This window comes from Cyphellophora europaea (assembly GCF_000365145.1).
Source record: "Cyphellophora europaea CBS 101466 unplaced genomic scaffold supercont1.13, whole genome shotgun sequence".
NCBI lineage: Eukaryota > Fungi > Ascomycota > Eurotiomycetes > Chaetothyriales > Cyphellophoraceae > Cyphellophora > Cyphellophora europaea.
Window position 1 is genome coordinate 441,441 of NW_008481801.1, and position 16,133 is coordinate 457,573.

Consider the following 16,133-nt stretch of genomic DNA (forward strand, 5'->3'; position numbering starts at 1 on the left):
AGGTCAAACGCCCACGTGCTCGTTCCTCGATTTCGAACCACCTCGACATCACCAGCACCGTTAAATGCAGCAGATAGCTGGCATTTCTGCCGATGCTGTTCCTCGCTTAAAGAAACGCGCAATTTTGGAGAGTTGAACATCTCAACACTCTCAACGCTTCCGTCCATTGATTGCCGTTCTGGCAATCTCATCTCCTCTCGAGTCAGCGAGTTTGAGCCAAGCTGTCACATCTCATTCCATCTGCCGCCTCCCCTCTGTACCCTTGACTATGTGGCGTCCACTAGCATCCTTCATGACCTCGACAGGCTTTCGGGCAGGACTTCCCTGAAGATCATCAGTCGAATCGAAACGCTAGAAACACTCCTCCCAACCGGCCCCTGGCTAGTGTTCAATCAAAAGTTCTTCATTCTCTCCCGGCTGCCGAGCCACGTGTGATGGTATGCTATCTGTAGCCATTAACTCTGCCGCAAACTAGCTTTCGAAACGCACGCTACAGCACTTCGGGTGGTGTTGCCACAAGCGCCGCCAGCTAGCGTTTGTCGAGCACCGGCCTAGTTTCTAGAAGCAGATCAGACGACTTAGCGTGTTGTCTGCATGGCCCTCACGTCAGCCACGTAGACAATGAGACGCCCTACCCTGGTAGGCTGGGCGTCTCCAGGTGCAAAACACATCACAAGGGCCTCAGTCATAAGAACAACGGCCATGCGGCACTTCCGGAATCTACAATCCCATATCCTCCTAGATGGAGTCAGCCGCCGCTGCCCTAGGCCTGGTAGCAGGTGTTGGCAGTGTCATCACAATAGTGAGCAAAACCATTACCTCCCTGAACACAGCACGCATCAAATTCTCTGAGGCAGATCTGAGCGTCGAGCTTCTCGTGGGCCAGCTCTATACGGTCCGGACGGCTTTGACTCAGGTCGAAGCATTTGTGAGGGAATCTCCTTTCTTCGACGAAAACCATGAGGAGTTTGCTACCGATCTCTGTGTGGCTGTGGAGCACTGTAAGCTCCTGGTGCAGCATATCGATGACCAAATATCTCGTCTCGACTGGGTTGCGGGAGACCCTCTCAACAACCAGAGCAAAGCTCGTCTGCTGCTGGAAGAGCGCATATTGCGTGACAACATGATGCTCCTTAACAACCAGATATCGGCCCTGAACCTTTGTTTGACAGCCTTTCGATGGTGAGTACATCCACCGATACCACAACACCAGCCAACTGACAGCTCTAGCCGTCCAAGCCTCCCAGCCAAGGAAGCGTTCGAGCGCGAGCTCGCTCAATATCGAGAACGCCAACTTGCCGATGACGCAGCCTCCGCAAAGCTGGCGGCCGACCTCATGAGCTTTCCGCCCCCACTGGACCCAGCGTCGAGTCCACAGACCACTTCACGACCTAGCCTGATCAAGAAATTCGACCTTGATAAAATATCCTTGAAAGCCAACTTCTACGAACACGGTCTCCGCTCTCTTAGCAGATCTAGTAGTCTGGGTACACACGAATCTCAAAGGCAGTCGTCCGTCACTCTGAAGAGCTCAATACTACGCCTCTCAAATTCGGTTGCCCAGTCCGCGCGGCTGGACTCTCTCATTAAGCGCGAGGCTACGCAGAGGGACAGACAAGTCAAGCTTCTTGCCTTCGGTCAACGGCCGTCAACTGTCATTAAAAGGCTTCGTTTTGCATTGGCATCCCCGCCTCAGCCCGAAGAGGTGGAGCGTTGTCGACGTATGGTCGTACCGTCAGCCGTCAAATCTCTTCTCTCACTAGCAGAGTACGTCGGTAACTCCGTTGCACTCTTCCACATCGTCAAAAAGCAGAGTGACATCCAGGTGCTCGAGTCATTCGTCGAAGCCGGCGGCCCGGCCTGGGAGGTTTCAGTAGAGGTCAGCAAGGCCGCAATGTCGCTCTGGACTAGCCCGCGTGTCCAGGAGTGTTTCAAGAACATGAACCAGGACTACCCGTCTGCATACTTTCTGAGGGCCACCGAACGTGTTCTGCAGCCTGACTACGAGCCTACGCTCACGGATATTGTCAAATCCGATGAGGATCAAAAAGCGACTGCCACAGAAGCCAAACTGGCAGTCGAAGACATCTCCGTTGACATCATTGACGCCCCGCAACCCAAGCTGCAACGCTTCATGCGCCACTTCGACGACGCCGACGCCTTCCTGATCACCCTCGACCTCAGCACGTACGACCACTACCCCGAAGGCTCAAACTTGAGCTCCCTCGAGTTGACGCTCCAGGAAGTCAAGAACCGCTGCCGCCACAACTGGCACGGCGAAAAGCCCGTCATCGTCGTCATGTACAATACCGCCGTCTTCCGGCGCAAGGTCGCCGTCTCATCCAACCACTTCTCCGACTGCCGTCCGCCAAAGGACTTCCAGGCCGCCAAGGACTACGTCTTACAGCGCTGCCGCCGTGTCATCCATCCAGAACAGCCGCTGTTCTACCATTACTCTGAGGATGACGCCGAGGATCCGTTGATTGTGGATTTCTTCAAGAAAAGCGTGCTCGAGCTGCCGCACCTCATTGCCTGTATTAAGAACTTGAATCATTTGGTTGGCATTACGCCCAAGCCGGGCGTGTATATGAGGAGGCACACTAAGGCCAGATCGACGCCCAAGGGGCAGCGGTCGGCTTCGTTACCGATTTTGTAAAAGGGTGTGGGCAGGGGATGCTCTGGGCAGGCCTGCATGCGGGCAGTAAGTATGCTGTTGAACGGGGATGTTCGCGGAAGGAAGAGAGAAGAGATATGGGGAGCAAGGCCTGAGGTGGGACGAGGGAACAGCGTGGTAACCGAGCGAGCGTTTCTGGTAATTCGTAACGAAATCACGACAACAACGGATATGTATACTAGCAGATAGTTTCTAATAACTCGTGGGTGGACCAGCAATACCGGGTCGATAGTAACTCGTTGGCTTTTATTCTAGTCGTGCATCTGCGCCTCTCCGCTCCAGATTGGTGGCACGGTCAGAGTTTCGGGACGTGGGCTAGGATGCCTTGGTTGCCTCGTTGCCTGAGCGTGCTCCACGAGCATATTTTTTCCGGCGAAGGTTAATTTGGTATGGCCAAGCGATATCACAGTATTTTGGCCGCCACCTTTATTGCGCCCGCGTTACCCCCTCCAAAGCTCCCAATCATCCCGCCAAGCCGTCATGTCGACCATACAGGTGTTTCTGACCGATGGCCAAACACATCAATTGCGCAGCAGAGTCGTCTCCGCGACACCTTTCAGTACTCTGGACTCGGCCGATCAGACACTCTTCCCCCGAGCCGAACAAGACCACCGGGTGGTGGTGACTACAGAGACCATCTTCCACCCTCAAGGCGGCGGGCAGCCCTCCGACACAGGAGAGATTACGTCAACCGCCGCCACCACCACCACAACCACCACCACCACTGCCGCCAGATTCAGCGTCGAGATGACCCGGCTGAGTCCCAGCAGCGGCAAAGTCCTCCACTTGGGGAGATTCCAAGATACTTTGACTTTATTCAAGCCCGAGGAGGAGATCCTGCAAACACTCGACACGGAGAAACGAGAACTCTATTCACGCTATCACACGGCCGGCCACACACTCGACGCCGCGGTACGGCATGTCTGCGGCACAACCGTCGCCAACTTTGATAAATTGAAGGCGTCACATGTGCCGGGCTCGGCGGCCTGCGAGTTCACGGGCTTGATCCCCGGCGAGCGGAAAGCGGCGATTCAGGCACGGTTGAATGAGCTGCTCGCTACGAAGGCCGAGGTCAAGATTGAATACTGGGCCAAGGACGAGATTGAGAGGGTCAGTCAGGAGATGTGCATTCACTTGGATGATGTGACGTTGGCGGAAAATGGGAGGTGCAGAGTGGTGAATATTGAGGGTATTGATGTGTGTCCGTGTGGAGGCACGCATGTGGCGAGTCTTGACAAGTGTGGCAGGATTACTGTAACGAAGATCAGTCGCAGTAATGGGAATAGTAGGGTTAGCTATAGACTGGAGTAGCGGTCAGTTTCTTAGATCTGTCGAACACCGGGATGGGTTGTCGGGTTGGTAGCATCGGGTCAAGTAGACAGTAAGAAGTGGTCGGACATTGCAAGGCTGCATCACAGCCTCGTCATGCGCCCTTAACGACCTCACCTCTTGGCACTGGCCGAGTGCCTGGGGCACAACGACGTACTCTGAGTATGTATGCGATGCTATGAGCGGAACGAGTCGACACAATCCACTTGCCTTGATAGCTCCCCAGCCGTCATTCCGATACCCCTAGCAAGCTCTGCGTCGCAAAATTCAGGCGTCGCCGATGCTCGACGACAACACCTTCCTCCTACAGGAGCCGGAGGGACTCGGTCCCCGCCCAAACTCCCCAGCCGTGCCCCTGTTCCTCATCCACGATGGCGGCGGCACCGTCTTCCAGTACTTCAGTCTGGGCGACCTGGATCGACCCGTCTACGCCATCGGCAACCCGCGCTTCGAGTCTGGCGAGCCCTGGAGCGGGGGCATTCCTGAGATGGCCAGGGCGTACGCTGACTTAGTGCACGCGGCGCTGCCACCCGGAGGCGGTGGACAGGTCATTCTGGGAGGTGTGTGATTCCTGCTGTTACCGTTGAGACAGCGCGAGCAACTTTGCTTAGCCTGGGTCCTGTGGGCTAGACTACCTACCGGCCCTAGCCGGCCTCTGTTTCGTGCTGTGATATCTGCTCCACCATTCCACCCCCGCCGTCTGCCCCTCCTCCAATTACTTCGCACAGCTACATCCACGCGCCCCAAGACCTGGCCTGTCACCCTGACACTGACGACTTTCTCCCTCCAAACAGGCTGGTCCCTCGGCGGCCTCATAGCGCTCGAACTCGCGCACCTCCTCTCGAACCCGACCTCCAACTCTGACTCTGCCCCCACCACCCAACCGCAACCTGGTATACAAGTGTTGGGAGTCGTCATGATCGACAGCGCGCACCCCAGCATCTCCAGCCGCAATGATGTTGAGCGCGACAACAACGACGACGACGACACCCCAACCTTCCAGCCCACCACTAAGCCACACATCCGCGAGAAGATCACGCGCTGCTTCCGCGAAGCGCGGAGGATGATTCGAGAGTATGAGCCGCCGCTGCAACCGCGGGTGCAGGGTGAATTAGGAGGGGTGAAGGTCAAACTGTTGCGTGCTAGAGAGGGCCGGAGGAGGCGCGGGATGCAGACGGGGCTGACGACGGATGATGGGATGATGGGTTGGGGCAGGTCAGGTGTGGTCGGTGAGGAGGATGTTGTTGAGATCGCGGGGAGCCATTTCAAGGTTTTTGAGGATGGGAATGTAAGTTTCCCACCTGGGGGGGTTCTCTCAGAGGGCTTTTTTGTTCTTTTCTCAATCGTACGGTGTACTATGCGATGTCTATGCTGACAAGTTTTCCGGTGTGTTAGGTCGATAGCGTGACGAAGGCGCTGAAGGAGAGCTGTGATGCGCTGGCGGCGGCGAGGCCTTCATGAACCAGAGAGCGCAGCAGCAGAGCAGAGACAGGAGTGGGACAACAGGCCCTAGTTACGATAGAAACCATCGCACTCTCGGCGTCATCACCAAGACTCCTCGCAAGCTTTCCCCCGGGCCAACATTTTCTACATCGATCTCCCCCAGGCCAGGCCAGGCCAGGCTAGCCCGGCTGCTGACTCTTTTCAAAGCATCCCCATGGTCCCATTCCCATTCCCCCTCCCCCTCGCCGCCTCATACAACGCCCCAATGTCCCTCCGCCACTGCTCGCGCTCCGTCCTCAGCACCCTTCGATCATACGTCAACAACCCATTAACCTCGCCCTCGACATCCGTCGTCTGCGTCCACACGCCCCCACTGCACTCAAACAACTCGACCTGCTCGCGCAGCTCGTCGAGCAGGCGGTGCGCCCGATAATTCCAGGCCTGGAGCGTCTCGTCGATCTCGTAGGTCTCGTTGATGGCGTTGAATGCGTCGGCGACTTTCCAGAGGTGGTCGAGCGTGGTGTTGTGGCCGACGCCGCCGAATTCGCCTTGTAGGGCGATGCGGGAGGGGTCGTGGGGGCTGGAGGGCGTGGAGTACTAATGAGGCACAAAAGTCAGTGAGAGGAGGGTCTCGGGGGGAGGGCTTGATGGGAAGGTCTGGCTGGCTTACGAAAGGTGTCCCGCATTGCGGATTGGCGTAGTGGTGGTTGTCGGAGAAGTCGCCGGCGCCGTGGTCGTTCCAGCCGGACGTGCTGCTGATGAGGCGCGTGGGATCCAGGGAGCGGACGAGGTCGGTTAGCGCGAATTCCGGGTAACCTTCTTCGAGCTGGCCCCAGCCTTCGTTGTAGATGACCCATGCGAAGATGCTGGGGTAGCTCTTGTGCTGCTCCACGAGCAATTGCAGCTGCCGCACAAACTCGGCCTGCTCGGCTTCGTTGGGGAGGTATGTCACCTCGGTGCAGTTTGGCAGGTAGTAGCTCTGCAGCGCGCGGAGGCTGGGCATGTCCTGGATGAGCATGACGCCCATCTCGTCGCAGGCTTGGTAGAAGAGTGCGTTCTCGACTTTGATGTGCTTGCGGAGCATGTTGAAGCCGAGGCCCTTCAGGGTCTGCAGGTCGAATACCATGGCTTCGCGATTAGGCGGCGTGTAGATGCCGTCCGGCCAGAAACCTTGGTCGAGTGTGCCGAAGGGGAAGACGAACTCGCCGTTGAGGAGTGGTCGCATGATGCCGTTCACGTAGCCGGAGGAAATGGTGCGGAAGCCCATGTAGGAGGTGATGCTGTCACCACCGCTCAGGGTAACGGTAACGTCGTAGAGGGTGGGCGAGTCGGGAGACCAGAGGTCGGCATCTTGCACAGAAAACTGGATTTGTGTGTTGGTGGTACCTTCGAAGCTAGCAACGGATGTGCTCGAGTTCTTCTCGTATACAGTGATTTCCACTGCTTCTTGGCCTTGGGATGCGGTATGTACCGTGGCCGTCACTGGCTGCAATTAGTGCTTTGGTAGAGTCTGGTTTCAGAGTACGAACCTTGACCGTCCATATCACCGCTCAGATCTAGTTGGGTGATGTAGTCTGACTGTGGCGCCGCTTCGATCCAGACGCTCTGCCAGATGCCGCTGCATGGCGTGTAGAAGATGTGTGACGGCCGTAAGGTTTGCTTACCCACAGGAATGTTCACATCATCTGTATCGGTCGGGTCATATACGAACACGAGCCTATGAATGTGAGCCATGGTTTGCTAGGCAGATGAGTTTACTTACAGCTCATTGGTGCCGTTGCTCAGAGACACGTAGTCTGTCACATCGATTGTGAAACGGAAGTACCCACCTCGATTGGATCCAACTTGCTGTCCGTTCACGTAGACAGTGGCTTCGTAGTCGACGGCTCCGAAATTCAGGAGTACTCGCTGATTAGCCCAGTTGCTGGGCACAGTGAAAGTCGTCTGGAGCCAAGAGAAAATGGTAAAGTTGCCTTGGATGCCTGGAAATGTCAGCTATGTCAGCACATGTCGTAGCGTTATCACGTGCCTGACAGTCCGCTCTCCAAGCATGACGGCACCATCACCTGATGAGGAAGGGTTGCACCGAACGGAGGTGCTTCATATCCATTCGTGGCGTTCCGGTACCGCCAGATGCCGTTCAGGTTCTGCCAGTTCGACCGTTGAAGTTGTGGTCTTGGATACTCTGGCCAGGGATTGGTCCCGAGACTATACGTCCAAGGCGTATCTAGCGGAGGCGTTTGGACGGAGTAAGGGGTGTAGGCGTCGCCGGTCACATTGGGGTAGCTTGGAAATGGGTCGTTCTTGGGCGTGTCTTGCGGAATAGCTTGCGATGAGCTCCGCGAATAGCCCGGCGGGACGGTTTGAGTCCAGTCTGCGGAGTTATGAGGGTTGTACTGCGGTACACTTGGCGACGAAGTCTGTGAGTAGCCAGGTGGAATGGTTTGTGTCTCTTGTTGCGAATGCTGCCATGGCGGTGGATATTGCCGTTTTTGTTCATCAGCAACGATCCCTGCGATGACTGAGCTTGCTAAGGGAAGACACAGGATCAAGTCAAAACGCATTCTTCGATCCTTGAACAGCTCACAGCTGCAGCCACGGGGTCTGTTTCCTTCTAAGATGAGGACCTCTGTTGAGGTGTATGAAATTAACAAACGAAATTCGCTTGCAGAGGCGCGGGGAAGCAGCTTTTAGATCATTGAGCTCGGAAGACAGAACAGCCATTGTGCTGACGAGATGAGCAGGGTTCGCCTGGCTGCCTTATGGTACGTTGAGGTCACGGCGTGACATCGGTGAGTTCTTGCCCATGCCGCATGCTGTAAGCACCTCCACCTGAATTGCCGTGGTGCGATTCGATCGGAGGGCCACATCTCGCCATCTGGATAGCCAGATGAGGTTGTATCAACTAGCATGAATGAATGCACAGACTTTGAACTACTCACAGCATCAGCGTCGAGCGATGTATGGCTGTGGGCGATCATGGGACCATTCTGTTCGGGGAGGACCCTGTATATGTCTTCGGGTGCGGGAAGATCATCCGTATGCTTACACACCACTGGTTCTTTCTCTATGCCAAGAGCATTAGGTGATTTCCAGGGACACCTTCACGTCTGCGTGTAACACAGAACGGTGCCGGTGCAAACCATAATGATCAGCCTGTTAACAGTGTTGTGCATAACTAGCCGAATGAGGAGATCAAAGGCCTTGGTAGAATAAGTATTATGCAGCTCCGCCTCAACTCCAGATGACCGGGTTACTGAATCGAGAAGGTAGGTCAGAAGTGCAGCGATTCCGGTGGTCGAAATTTGACAGAACTCTCAAGGTGCCATTGAGAACTCCACAAAGGACCCCGCGATCCCCGCGCGTAGTACCTGATGCGCCTGTGGGGTGTGAATCTCTGACCTGATGGCACTCCGCCATGGGAAAAGCGGGATGAAGACGTGGGGCGTTCAAGGCAGGTTGAAGGCTCTGTGCTCGGTACAAATCCGGGCATGCATCTGTGCGGAGAATTTTACCAGGAAGAACTGCCGCGACCAGTCGGATGGGCTAGTTGAGCCGTCACTGCGTTAGTGAAGGTACTTCTCTGGGATCAATCGTGATGGAACGGTCGTTGGGAAGTTCGGCACTGATGAAGGACTGAATGGCCGTTGTCGGACACCATACATGGGTCCATGAGATGGCAGCCGATTTCAGGCGCGCAATACTACAACAAAGAGGGGTAATGACACGCACAAAAGCTCGGCGTGAAAGTGAGGAACGATTCGAGAAAATGATCTAATGGAATGGCTCGATGAAGCGTTGCAATTGAGCAGGTTGGAGCTGAGGTTCATTCAAGGTTGATTCACTGCCTGCGATTTCTTGGCACTGCTAGGCGAATCTGTACAGCACCTTTGCCATCAACTTATGGAACAGATGACTCTCTGTTCATGGCTCTGTTTCTCTCCTCGAACACGCATGTGTATTGTAGGCTTAGATTATACGTGTAGGATGAATATGGGTATCATTACCGCCCGAACGCTTAGACTCATCCTCTCATTATCGTCGTAACCTAGGCCACCGCCTTCACGCCCTCTTTCATCTCAAGTCCCCAACGATCTGCAAACCCTTGCACGACCTCTCGACACGTCTTTGCGGCTTGGCGCTCCCTGAGTCTCCGGTCCCAGTCTTGCGCCTGTATAATCAAGATGCTGTTTTCAACCAGATCTTCCTCTGTCTGCATATCATCCACCATGTCTTTCACACTTTTGAGTTTCCTGGTTGCAGCATTCGCAGCGAGCCTGTTCTCTTGTAACTGATCTGTAAGGCTTTGCAACGTTTGTGTCAGTTCACTCGTCTGGCTGGCCAAGATCTGTAGTGAAAGTAGTGGATTTTGGGTCGGCAGGAATGGAATGGCAGAACCAAGTGATTGGATCTCGTCGATGAGCAGATCGATGAATTCTTCTGGCAAGTACATTGCTGAATTGCCATAGAGTAACGAGTGGCTCTGGGCGAATACATCCCGCTGCTTGTGAGTGCGGTGTGTCGCCATCGATGTGTAGGCGGTGACCATTCTTGTGACCCCGTATTCGATATTGCTCTGTGGCGGACCGAGATCACGTAGCGCGGCAACAGTACGCTTGACCACGCCACCACCTTCGGACACGGCATCATCACTGTGCTGGAAATCACGGGCCAGCTTTTCAATCTCACGCATACGCTTGCGCAGTAAAGGCGGCAATCCTTCGGCCTGGTCTTCGTAATCGGATTCGGGCCCGTAGTCACTCCCGTCGTACGCCGAATCCATCCGTTTGTGGCCAGATTGTCTGGATGGAGGCTCCAGGGTGTTTGACCAGGTTGTATGCAGTGGCATACCATCTTGCGGTAAGGGCGAATGTAATGTGACACCATAGCCAAAATCATGCATGTCATTCATTTCGTATGGTGTCTGAAGAGAGAGATTTCCCTCCCCTGTTTCGCCTTCTCTTAAGTCTGCTAGCAGTGAATTGCCGTTTTCGTCTTCGTCGTCGTCCCAGGCGTGGCCCAGCTCGTCAGCGAGGTTTCCTAGTCCACCAACGGTTTGAGGACCGTTAGGTGCACCGCCAGATGCAGCACTGTTGATACTGGCAGTGCGGGAGTGTTTCCGGCCGTGAAAGGAATTGCGTGAGGAGCGTGCGGACATAGGCCGAGGAGTCACCGGCGACTGTGGTTGGAACGAGGTTTGTGAAGTACGTGAGCTACGTCGCGAGTATGTTGTCGTGCCGCTGGTATGCGGAGATGGGGAGGTCGACTCTTGCGTTTTTGAGTCCAGGCTCGCGAGGCGGAGAGAGCGCCGCTTGAGGCTTGAGGAAGACGAAGGCGAGGTCGGCGAAGACGGGGCGGTCATGGTTTCATGCGTGGCCAGGAGTCCACTGTAAGGGAGGGTTCGGGCGCCACACGCGGCGGTGGATCTCGTGGAGTCGAGAGAATATCTAGGGTATCGCGTAGTCAATGAAGATGCGCGCAGGGCCTTTGGAGTTTTGTTGTACAGCAAAATTCAGCAGACTTTGGATTGGAATGTTGTTTGCAGCAATGGTTTTGAGACGCGGAACTGTAACAGGTGCACCAGTGCTGCAGCCGGGTGACGCTCCCCTGTCAACTCTGAACCGCGCGCCGCTCCGCACCGCGGGGCCACATCAAAACCTGCCTCCGTCAACGTGTCGAACTTATCTATCACTCGGGCATTTCTTCATCTTCGCCAGCGGCGTCATTATCACCACCTCTTTGTCTCTGGCTGTTGTCGACAAGGGGATATAGCAGACGACAATGCCCGTCATCCGTCGCGTAAAGCCGTCGGACCTCTTCCACCTCAATCTTTGCAATCTCGATCCCTACACAGAAAACTATGACATCGGCTTCTACATGCACTACCTGATGAAATGGCCGTCATTATTCCAGTGTGTCGAGGAGCACGGCCAGATTGTTGGGTACATCATCGGAAAGGTCGAGAGCTCACCGCCTCAGCTTCAGTAAGTCGCTCTCCTGATCAGTAAGTATCATTTCCTTACTCTTGCTGCCAAGAAATTCACCACACGCACTCCCCTGGCATGGTCACATTACGGCTCTCACCATCGCTCCGGAATATCGACGCCTAGGATATGGTAAGCTCTTGTCCGAGGCTCTGGAAAAAGCTTGCAACGCCCAAAATGCCTGGTTCGTGGACCTCTTTGTACGAGAAAGCAATAAAAACGCCATCAAAATGTACGAGAGCATGGGCTATTCGACGTTCCGAGTTGTCGTCGACTACTACGCCGACAATCCGTCCAATCCGGACACTGGGCTGGGAGAAAGTGCTCTGGATATGCGCAAGCCATTGGATCGAGACAAGAAGAGAGAGCACGTCCGCGAGAACGGACATGACTTTGCAGTCTTTCCAGAGGACGTGTTCTGAATGAAGTGGTATAAACGAGAGCTATCCGCAATCCAGTACGAGACTTCCACTTGAGGACGATCCAGAGACTTCTGATCCAGTGCTTTGCTCTTCGTTGGATATGACCAGGTCCGGCCTACTCCTTTCCAACGTAGTTCTCCGCCGGCATCCACACCGTCTCGATGATATGGCCATCCGGATCCCTGAGGACGCGGCCGTACATGCCCGATTTCTCCATTTCCTTCTCCATGGCGGTTTTCTCCCTCACATCTTTGCTTCCACCAGACGCAGCCGCCGTCTCGGCGATCTCGTCCACCGCCTCCTTGCTCTCTCTGGTGAGGCACATGATACACTGCGCCGCCTTCTGGGGATCGCCCATCTGCACGCCTGGAGGCAGGAAGCTGGAGTAGAAGTCATAGGTGAGCAGCATGATCTTGATGGTGCCCCCGTGTGCAGCCGGCCCGGTCGTCGACGGCGTGGGCGGCAGAGACATCGTGCCTGCCTCTGGCGAGGAGAAAGTTTCGTTCTTCACGAAGCCGATGGCGGTGTAAAAGGCAATGGACCTTGTGAGGTCCGCCACAGGGATGTTAAGGAAGAGACTGTTCTGGTACGGCGATGCCATGTTGTCGTTGGTCTTCTTGAGTATCCGGAGGTTACATGAACTCTGCGCCAGGAGCTGTTGTCGTGATCTGTCACTGAGACTTCGTATTTGTGGAACGATACTGCATTCTTCTCAACCGTTGGGGCTCTCCACCTCTTTATAGCTCGAGGACTCGTATAGACGGATCCATCCCAGCCAGATATGTCGCGCCGCTGATGCCGTACAAACCAAACGCTCTCGCACCGTTCATCAGCCAAGTAGGGTAAAATCTGCGTCGCGCGCACCCCGCGTTGGGACGCGGGTGAGGCCGCTTTACGCGCACCCGCCCCTCACCCGCGGCGCGCGACGCCCAGGTGCGCCCTCACCCTGAATCCCGGTCGCGCTGAGACACCGGCGCCTGGGCGCGGCCGATGACTGGCCGCACGTGCCAGGCAGCAGCGGCATCCCGATCCACCTCGCAGCGGCTGTGCAAGGGTGAGCAGGTTCACTGGACGCTATTCTTCATCGTGTTCATTATTAAAGCGGCGGAACGGCGAGGGCCACGCCGGACAAAGACCCTTCGGCTAACCTGCCATGTTTTTCTGTGCTTTCCGCGCCCTCTCTCTTTGTCAACGTACTTCAGATGTCAGTACTCGCTCGCCGCGGACCGCTTTCAAATCCTCCGTCGCCTCCTCGCCGCTTTGATCCTCTTGATGTCTTTTCGACACGCTGCTGAGCATGCTGGGCACATCAATCTCCGCTTGTAAGATCCTCTTCCTGGACTTACGACGGTCATCGATCCTGCACCACCCAATCACTGCGCCGTCCTCTGCCTAGTGTCCCATCACAAGCGTCTCTCCACTGCTACATACCTCGTCCGAGTGATGCAAGAACGATGAATACAGCTAGTCATCCAAGAGCCGAGCCGCCCTTGGAAGCTCGATTGGCTGCGCTCAGCGGATGTTCCGTGTTCGCCCAGAGGTGGTGCTACGCGAAGGAGGGCAGGCACCGTGTACTGAGCCTACCTTGGGTCTGCCTTGAGTCTGCCTTGAGTCTGCCTTGAGTCTGCCTTGAGCCTGCCCCAAGAGGTGTGGGACCCCAGGCTGGGCCAGAAGAATGGCGCCCATCGGGGTGTTGCGTCAAGAACTCTGGCGATGCCGAACCATTTCTGTGCGCCTGTATCATTCCGCAAGCAGTCTTGCTGCTGGTCTGAGAGTGTGTATGCTGCATCAAGGTCAACGTCTGTCCTCAGGCCGCAAGTCGTCCTCCGAAGCGAACGCCCGACAATCGTGGGCAAAACTCTCTGCACCGCAATGCATCCGTGCGCCAGGGTCGGTGACACTGCCTTCCTGCTTACTCCAGTCTCCCCTTCATGGCAGCAGACCAGGACTGAACTGCTTGGGCCTTGCCTACAAACAGGCCAGCAGTGGGCGCGCCGAGCGCCAGCCGAAGCGCCAACGATGACTCCGTTCCATCCCATCCGATGCGGCCCTGTAGTGCGGCCCTGTACAGGCCACGCTCGGCAATATATTCTCGTCGGCGGTAGACTATGGCGAAGCTGCGTTCCTGGGGCGGCACTTTGGTTGTAGCTGGAAGTCCGTCACCGCTTCTACGGCAATACACTGCGGTCTTGACTCATGGTTGCAAGATCGGTCGGCCAGGGTCCAATTCGCGTTCAAGAATCGACCGGTCCAGCGCTCTCTGCTGCTGATCTTTCACTATGGAGATCTCGTAGAGGGTTTCTGGAGATGCTGGTCCGTAGGCGTAGGCGAGGGGACATCGTGGTAACTTGGTCTTGGCACTGATATGTGGTAAGCTTTCGTCCAATGGAGTTTGGGGATATTGACGGGCTTATGGCACCTTCAGCACTTCGTGTCTCGTTGGTCACCCCTTGCTCCTCGATGATGCTCGTCTCTTTTCTTTCGCTGCGATTCGCGACCGTATGTGATTTCCGTGGAGTGAACATCGTCGTCTTCGCAGTCGACGGATCGGGAACTCCGTAGATGTGCAGAGATCTCTGCGGGAAAGATCTGGCCGATAATGGGGGGGCCCTATGTTGTTTGTCTTTTCAGATCTTCTGGCATAAAGACTCGCTCCTCTTCCTCCTCAAGACCTGCTAGTAGAGGTCGAGGGCAAGGGCCGTTTTCTCTTGCGTTTTCCAGGCGAAAGGCTTGCTCTCGGCCGATAAAGGTTCGTACCATTGGCGCGGAGGCTATGTTCAGCAATGCCCTCGTGAGATGGTTCCGCTTGAACTACTGCAGGCGGTAGGATCTTGATATTCCAAGACCGCGAATGGTCATGATACCAGAACGACATTCTCAGATGACGCGAGAAGGTGTTGGACTGATTGGTGGTGACAATAGGGCCTTTGTTTGCTAAGGGTGTATAAATCATGTGACTGTACCCCCGCAAGTATGACGTAGTTAGGCTTGCCTAAGTGCACCGGAAACGATTCGCGGGCACAACTCGGTGGAGCTTGGGAGCAATCCAGAGGTCTAAGTCGACCGATCAAAGAAGCCTCGTGCGGTAAGCCCTCGTTTGGCGCTGGCATTCTCATTCATCCCCTAAAAGAATTAGAGTCGGGCGCGAAGATCTAGGAGGGGCAAACTTCCTCCCGTCACTTCCAGTGGGACAAATATGGCAATGATAGTGCCCTGAAGCTCTTCCAGTGATGCCATTAGGCCCATAGAGCTGTTTTCTATGGAACACGGCCACGGGTAGCGAGAGAAGGCGGCGTGACCAGCCTAAGCCCCAGCACGGCCAGCCTACAGGTGCAGCGTTCGGTGTGTGTGCACATACAGCGCGCCGCACTGTTATGGACACTCTTCGGCCAGCCTCCCTCGTCACTCCCTTCGGATGGCGCTCGCTATCTAGCCAACTCATGCGAATGGCGCGTACCGCCTATATGCTGGCACGGTTCAGGGGCCACAGCCAACGACTTGCTGCAGAGTTGGGCTTATCGCTCTGATTCCGGTGGACTGGGACCCAGAAATTTCAATAGCCTTTCAACTTCTTCTTCTTCATCCTCGATTTCAATGAATGGCTTGGTCCAGAATGGAGCTTCAAAGTACGTCGGATAGAAACCGGCGAACTCCCAATCGATGACTGCCATGACTTTGCCCGTTGTTGGATTGCACAAAAAGTTGTGTTGGGAGAGGTCGTTGTGGGTGAAGTGGAAGATCTCTCCTGATGTTTGGGGAACCCACTGTCCCGGAAACCGCTCGAACACTCGACGAGGCGGTATCACAGTCCCTTTAAGAGTGCCCGAGATGTGGGACGTTAGAGCACCCAGTTCCGGGAGTATGAATGAACGGACATATTGGTCGAGATATGTTTCAGACCGAATCCCCGGATCAAGGTCATCGAAGGGAACCCCATCAATCCACTCTGTAGTCAATGTGAGGCACCCATCCACGCTTTCGAGACTGTATGGCCTTGGCACAGGAATATTGGTCATTTTTCCAATGTAGGTCAGGACGGCGTACTCATTCTCCAAACGCTGCCTTGACATCCACGGGTGCTGTGTTATGCCCGCAATATCCTGCCATGACGGGATCTCGATCTTGGTGAAAGTCCGGAGGCTTGAATTGCTTTGGTATCTTCTCTCCTGTGCTTGCCATTCTTCAGACATGTTGCGGAATCTGAAAATTGACGGTTGATGCAGAGTTTTGGAAAGGCATGACCTGTCCTATGAGTGTAGCTACTCCTGGCGTAAATCACAC

At 55.3% G+C, this 16,133-nt stretch overlaps 9 protein-coding genes across 9 annotated transcripts; 5 read left to right on the plus strand and 4 right to left on the minus strand.

Annotated features, from left to right (window-relative positions):
• Window positions 1–742: 742 nt before the first annotated feature.
• HMPREF1541_10616 (uncharacterized protein) lies at window positions 743–2,656 on the plus strand (the record flags this gene model as incomplete). Its single annotated transcript, XM_008715286.1, has 2 exons — window positions 743–1,182; window positions 1,231–2,656. 2 exons carry the CDS (start codon window positions 743–745, stop codon window positions 2,654–2,656), a joined length of 1,866 nt encoding a protein of 621 aa, XP_008713508.1.
• Window positions 2,657–3,154: 498 nt separating this feature from the next.
• HMPREF1541_10617 (uncharacterized protein) lies at window positions 3,155–3,985 on the plus strand (the record flags this gene model as incomplete). The annotated part of the gene is made up of 1 exon (XM_008715287.1): window positions 3,155–3,985. The coding sequence occupies one exon, from the start codon at window positions 3,155–3,157 to the stop codon at window positions 3,983–3,985; it is 831 nt and encodes a 276-aa protein (XP_008713509.1).
• A 298-nt stretch (window positions 3,986–4,283) lies between these two features.
• HMPREF1541_10618 (uncharacterized protein) lies at window positions 4,284–4,571 on the plus strand (the record flags this gene model as incomplete). The annotated part of the gene is made up of 1 exon (XM_008715288.1): window positions 4,284–4,571. One exon carries the CDS (start codon window positions 4,284–4,286, stop codon window positions 4,569–4,571), a length of 288 nt encoding a protein of 95 aa, XP_008713510.1.
• Window positions 4,572–4,919: 348 nt separating this feature from the next.
• Window positions 4,920–5,436, plus strand: HMPREF1541_10619 (uncharacterized protein; the record flags this gene model as incomplete). Its single annotated transcript, XM_008715289.1, has 2 exons — window positions 4,920–5,291; window positions 5,407–5,436. The coding sequence occupies 2 exons, from the start codon at window positions 4,920–4,922 to the stop codon at window positions 5,434–5,436; spliced, it is 402 nt and encodes a 133-aa protein (XP_008713511.1).
• Window positions 5,437–5,647: 211 nt separating this feature from the next.
• HMPREF1541_10620 (uncharacterized protein) lies at window positions 5,648–8,010 on the minus strand (the record flags this gene model as incomplete). Its single annotated transcript, XM_008715290.1, has 5 exons — window positions 5,648–6,043; window positions 6,117–6,928; window positions 6,976–7,163; window positions 7,209–7,428; window positions 7,533–8,010. 5 exons carry the CDS (start codon window positions 8,008–8,010, stop codon window positions 5,648–5,650), a joined length of 2,094 nt encoding a protein of 697 aa, XP_008713512.1.
• A 1,484-nt stretch (window positions 8,011–9,494) lies between these two features.
• HMPREF1541_10621 (uncharacterized protein) lies at window positions 9,495–10,808 on the minus strand (the record flags this gene model as incomplete). Its single annotated transcript, XM_008715291.1, has 1 exon — window positions 9,495–10,808. One exon carries the CDS (start codon window positions 10,806–10,808, stop codon window positions 9,495–9,497), a length of 1,314 nt encoding a protein of 437 aa, XP_008713513.1.
• Window positions 10,809–11,227: 419 nt separating this feature from the next.
• On the plus strand, window positions 11,228–11,852 carry HMPREF1541_10622 (uncharacterized protein; the record flags this gene model as incomplete). The annotated part of the gene is made up of 2 exons (XM_008715292.1): window positions 11,228–11,430; window positions 11,483–11,852. 2 exons carry the CDS (start codon window positions 11,228–11,230, stop codon window positions 11,850–11,852), a joined length of 573 nt encoding a protein of 190 aa, XP_008713514.1.
• Window positions 11,853–11,967: 115 nt separating this feature from the next.
• HMPREF1541_10623 (uncharacterized protein) lies at window positions 11,968–12,453 on the minus strand (the record flags this gene model as incomplete). Its single annotated transcript, XM_008715293.1, has 1 exon — window positions 11,968–12,453. One exon carries the CDS (start codon window positions 12,451–12,453, stop codon window positions 11,968–11,970), a length of 486 nt encoding a protein of 161 aa, XP_008713515.1.
• Window positions 12,454–15,367: 2,914 nt separating this feature from the next.
• HMPREF1541_10624 (uncharacterized protein) lies at window positions 15,368–16,042 on the minus strand (the record flags this gene model as incomplete). Its single annotated transcript, XM_008715294.1, has 1 exon — window positions 15,368–16,042. The coding sequence occupies one exon, from the start codon at window positions 16,040–16,042 to the stop codon at window positions 15,368–15,370; it is 675 nt and encodes a 224-aa protein (XP_008713516.1).
• Between the last annotated feature and the right edge of the window lie 91 nt (window positions 16,043–16,133).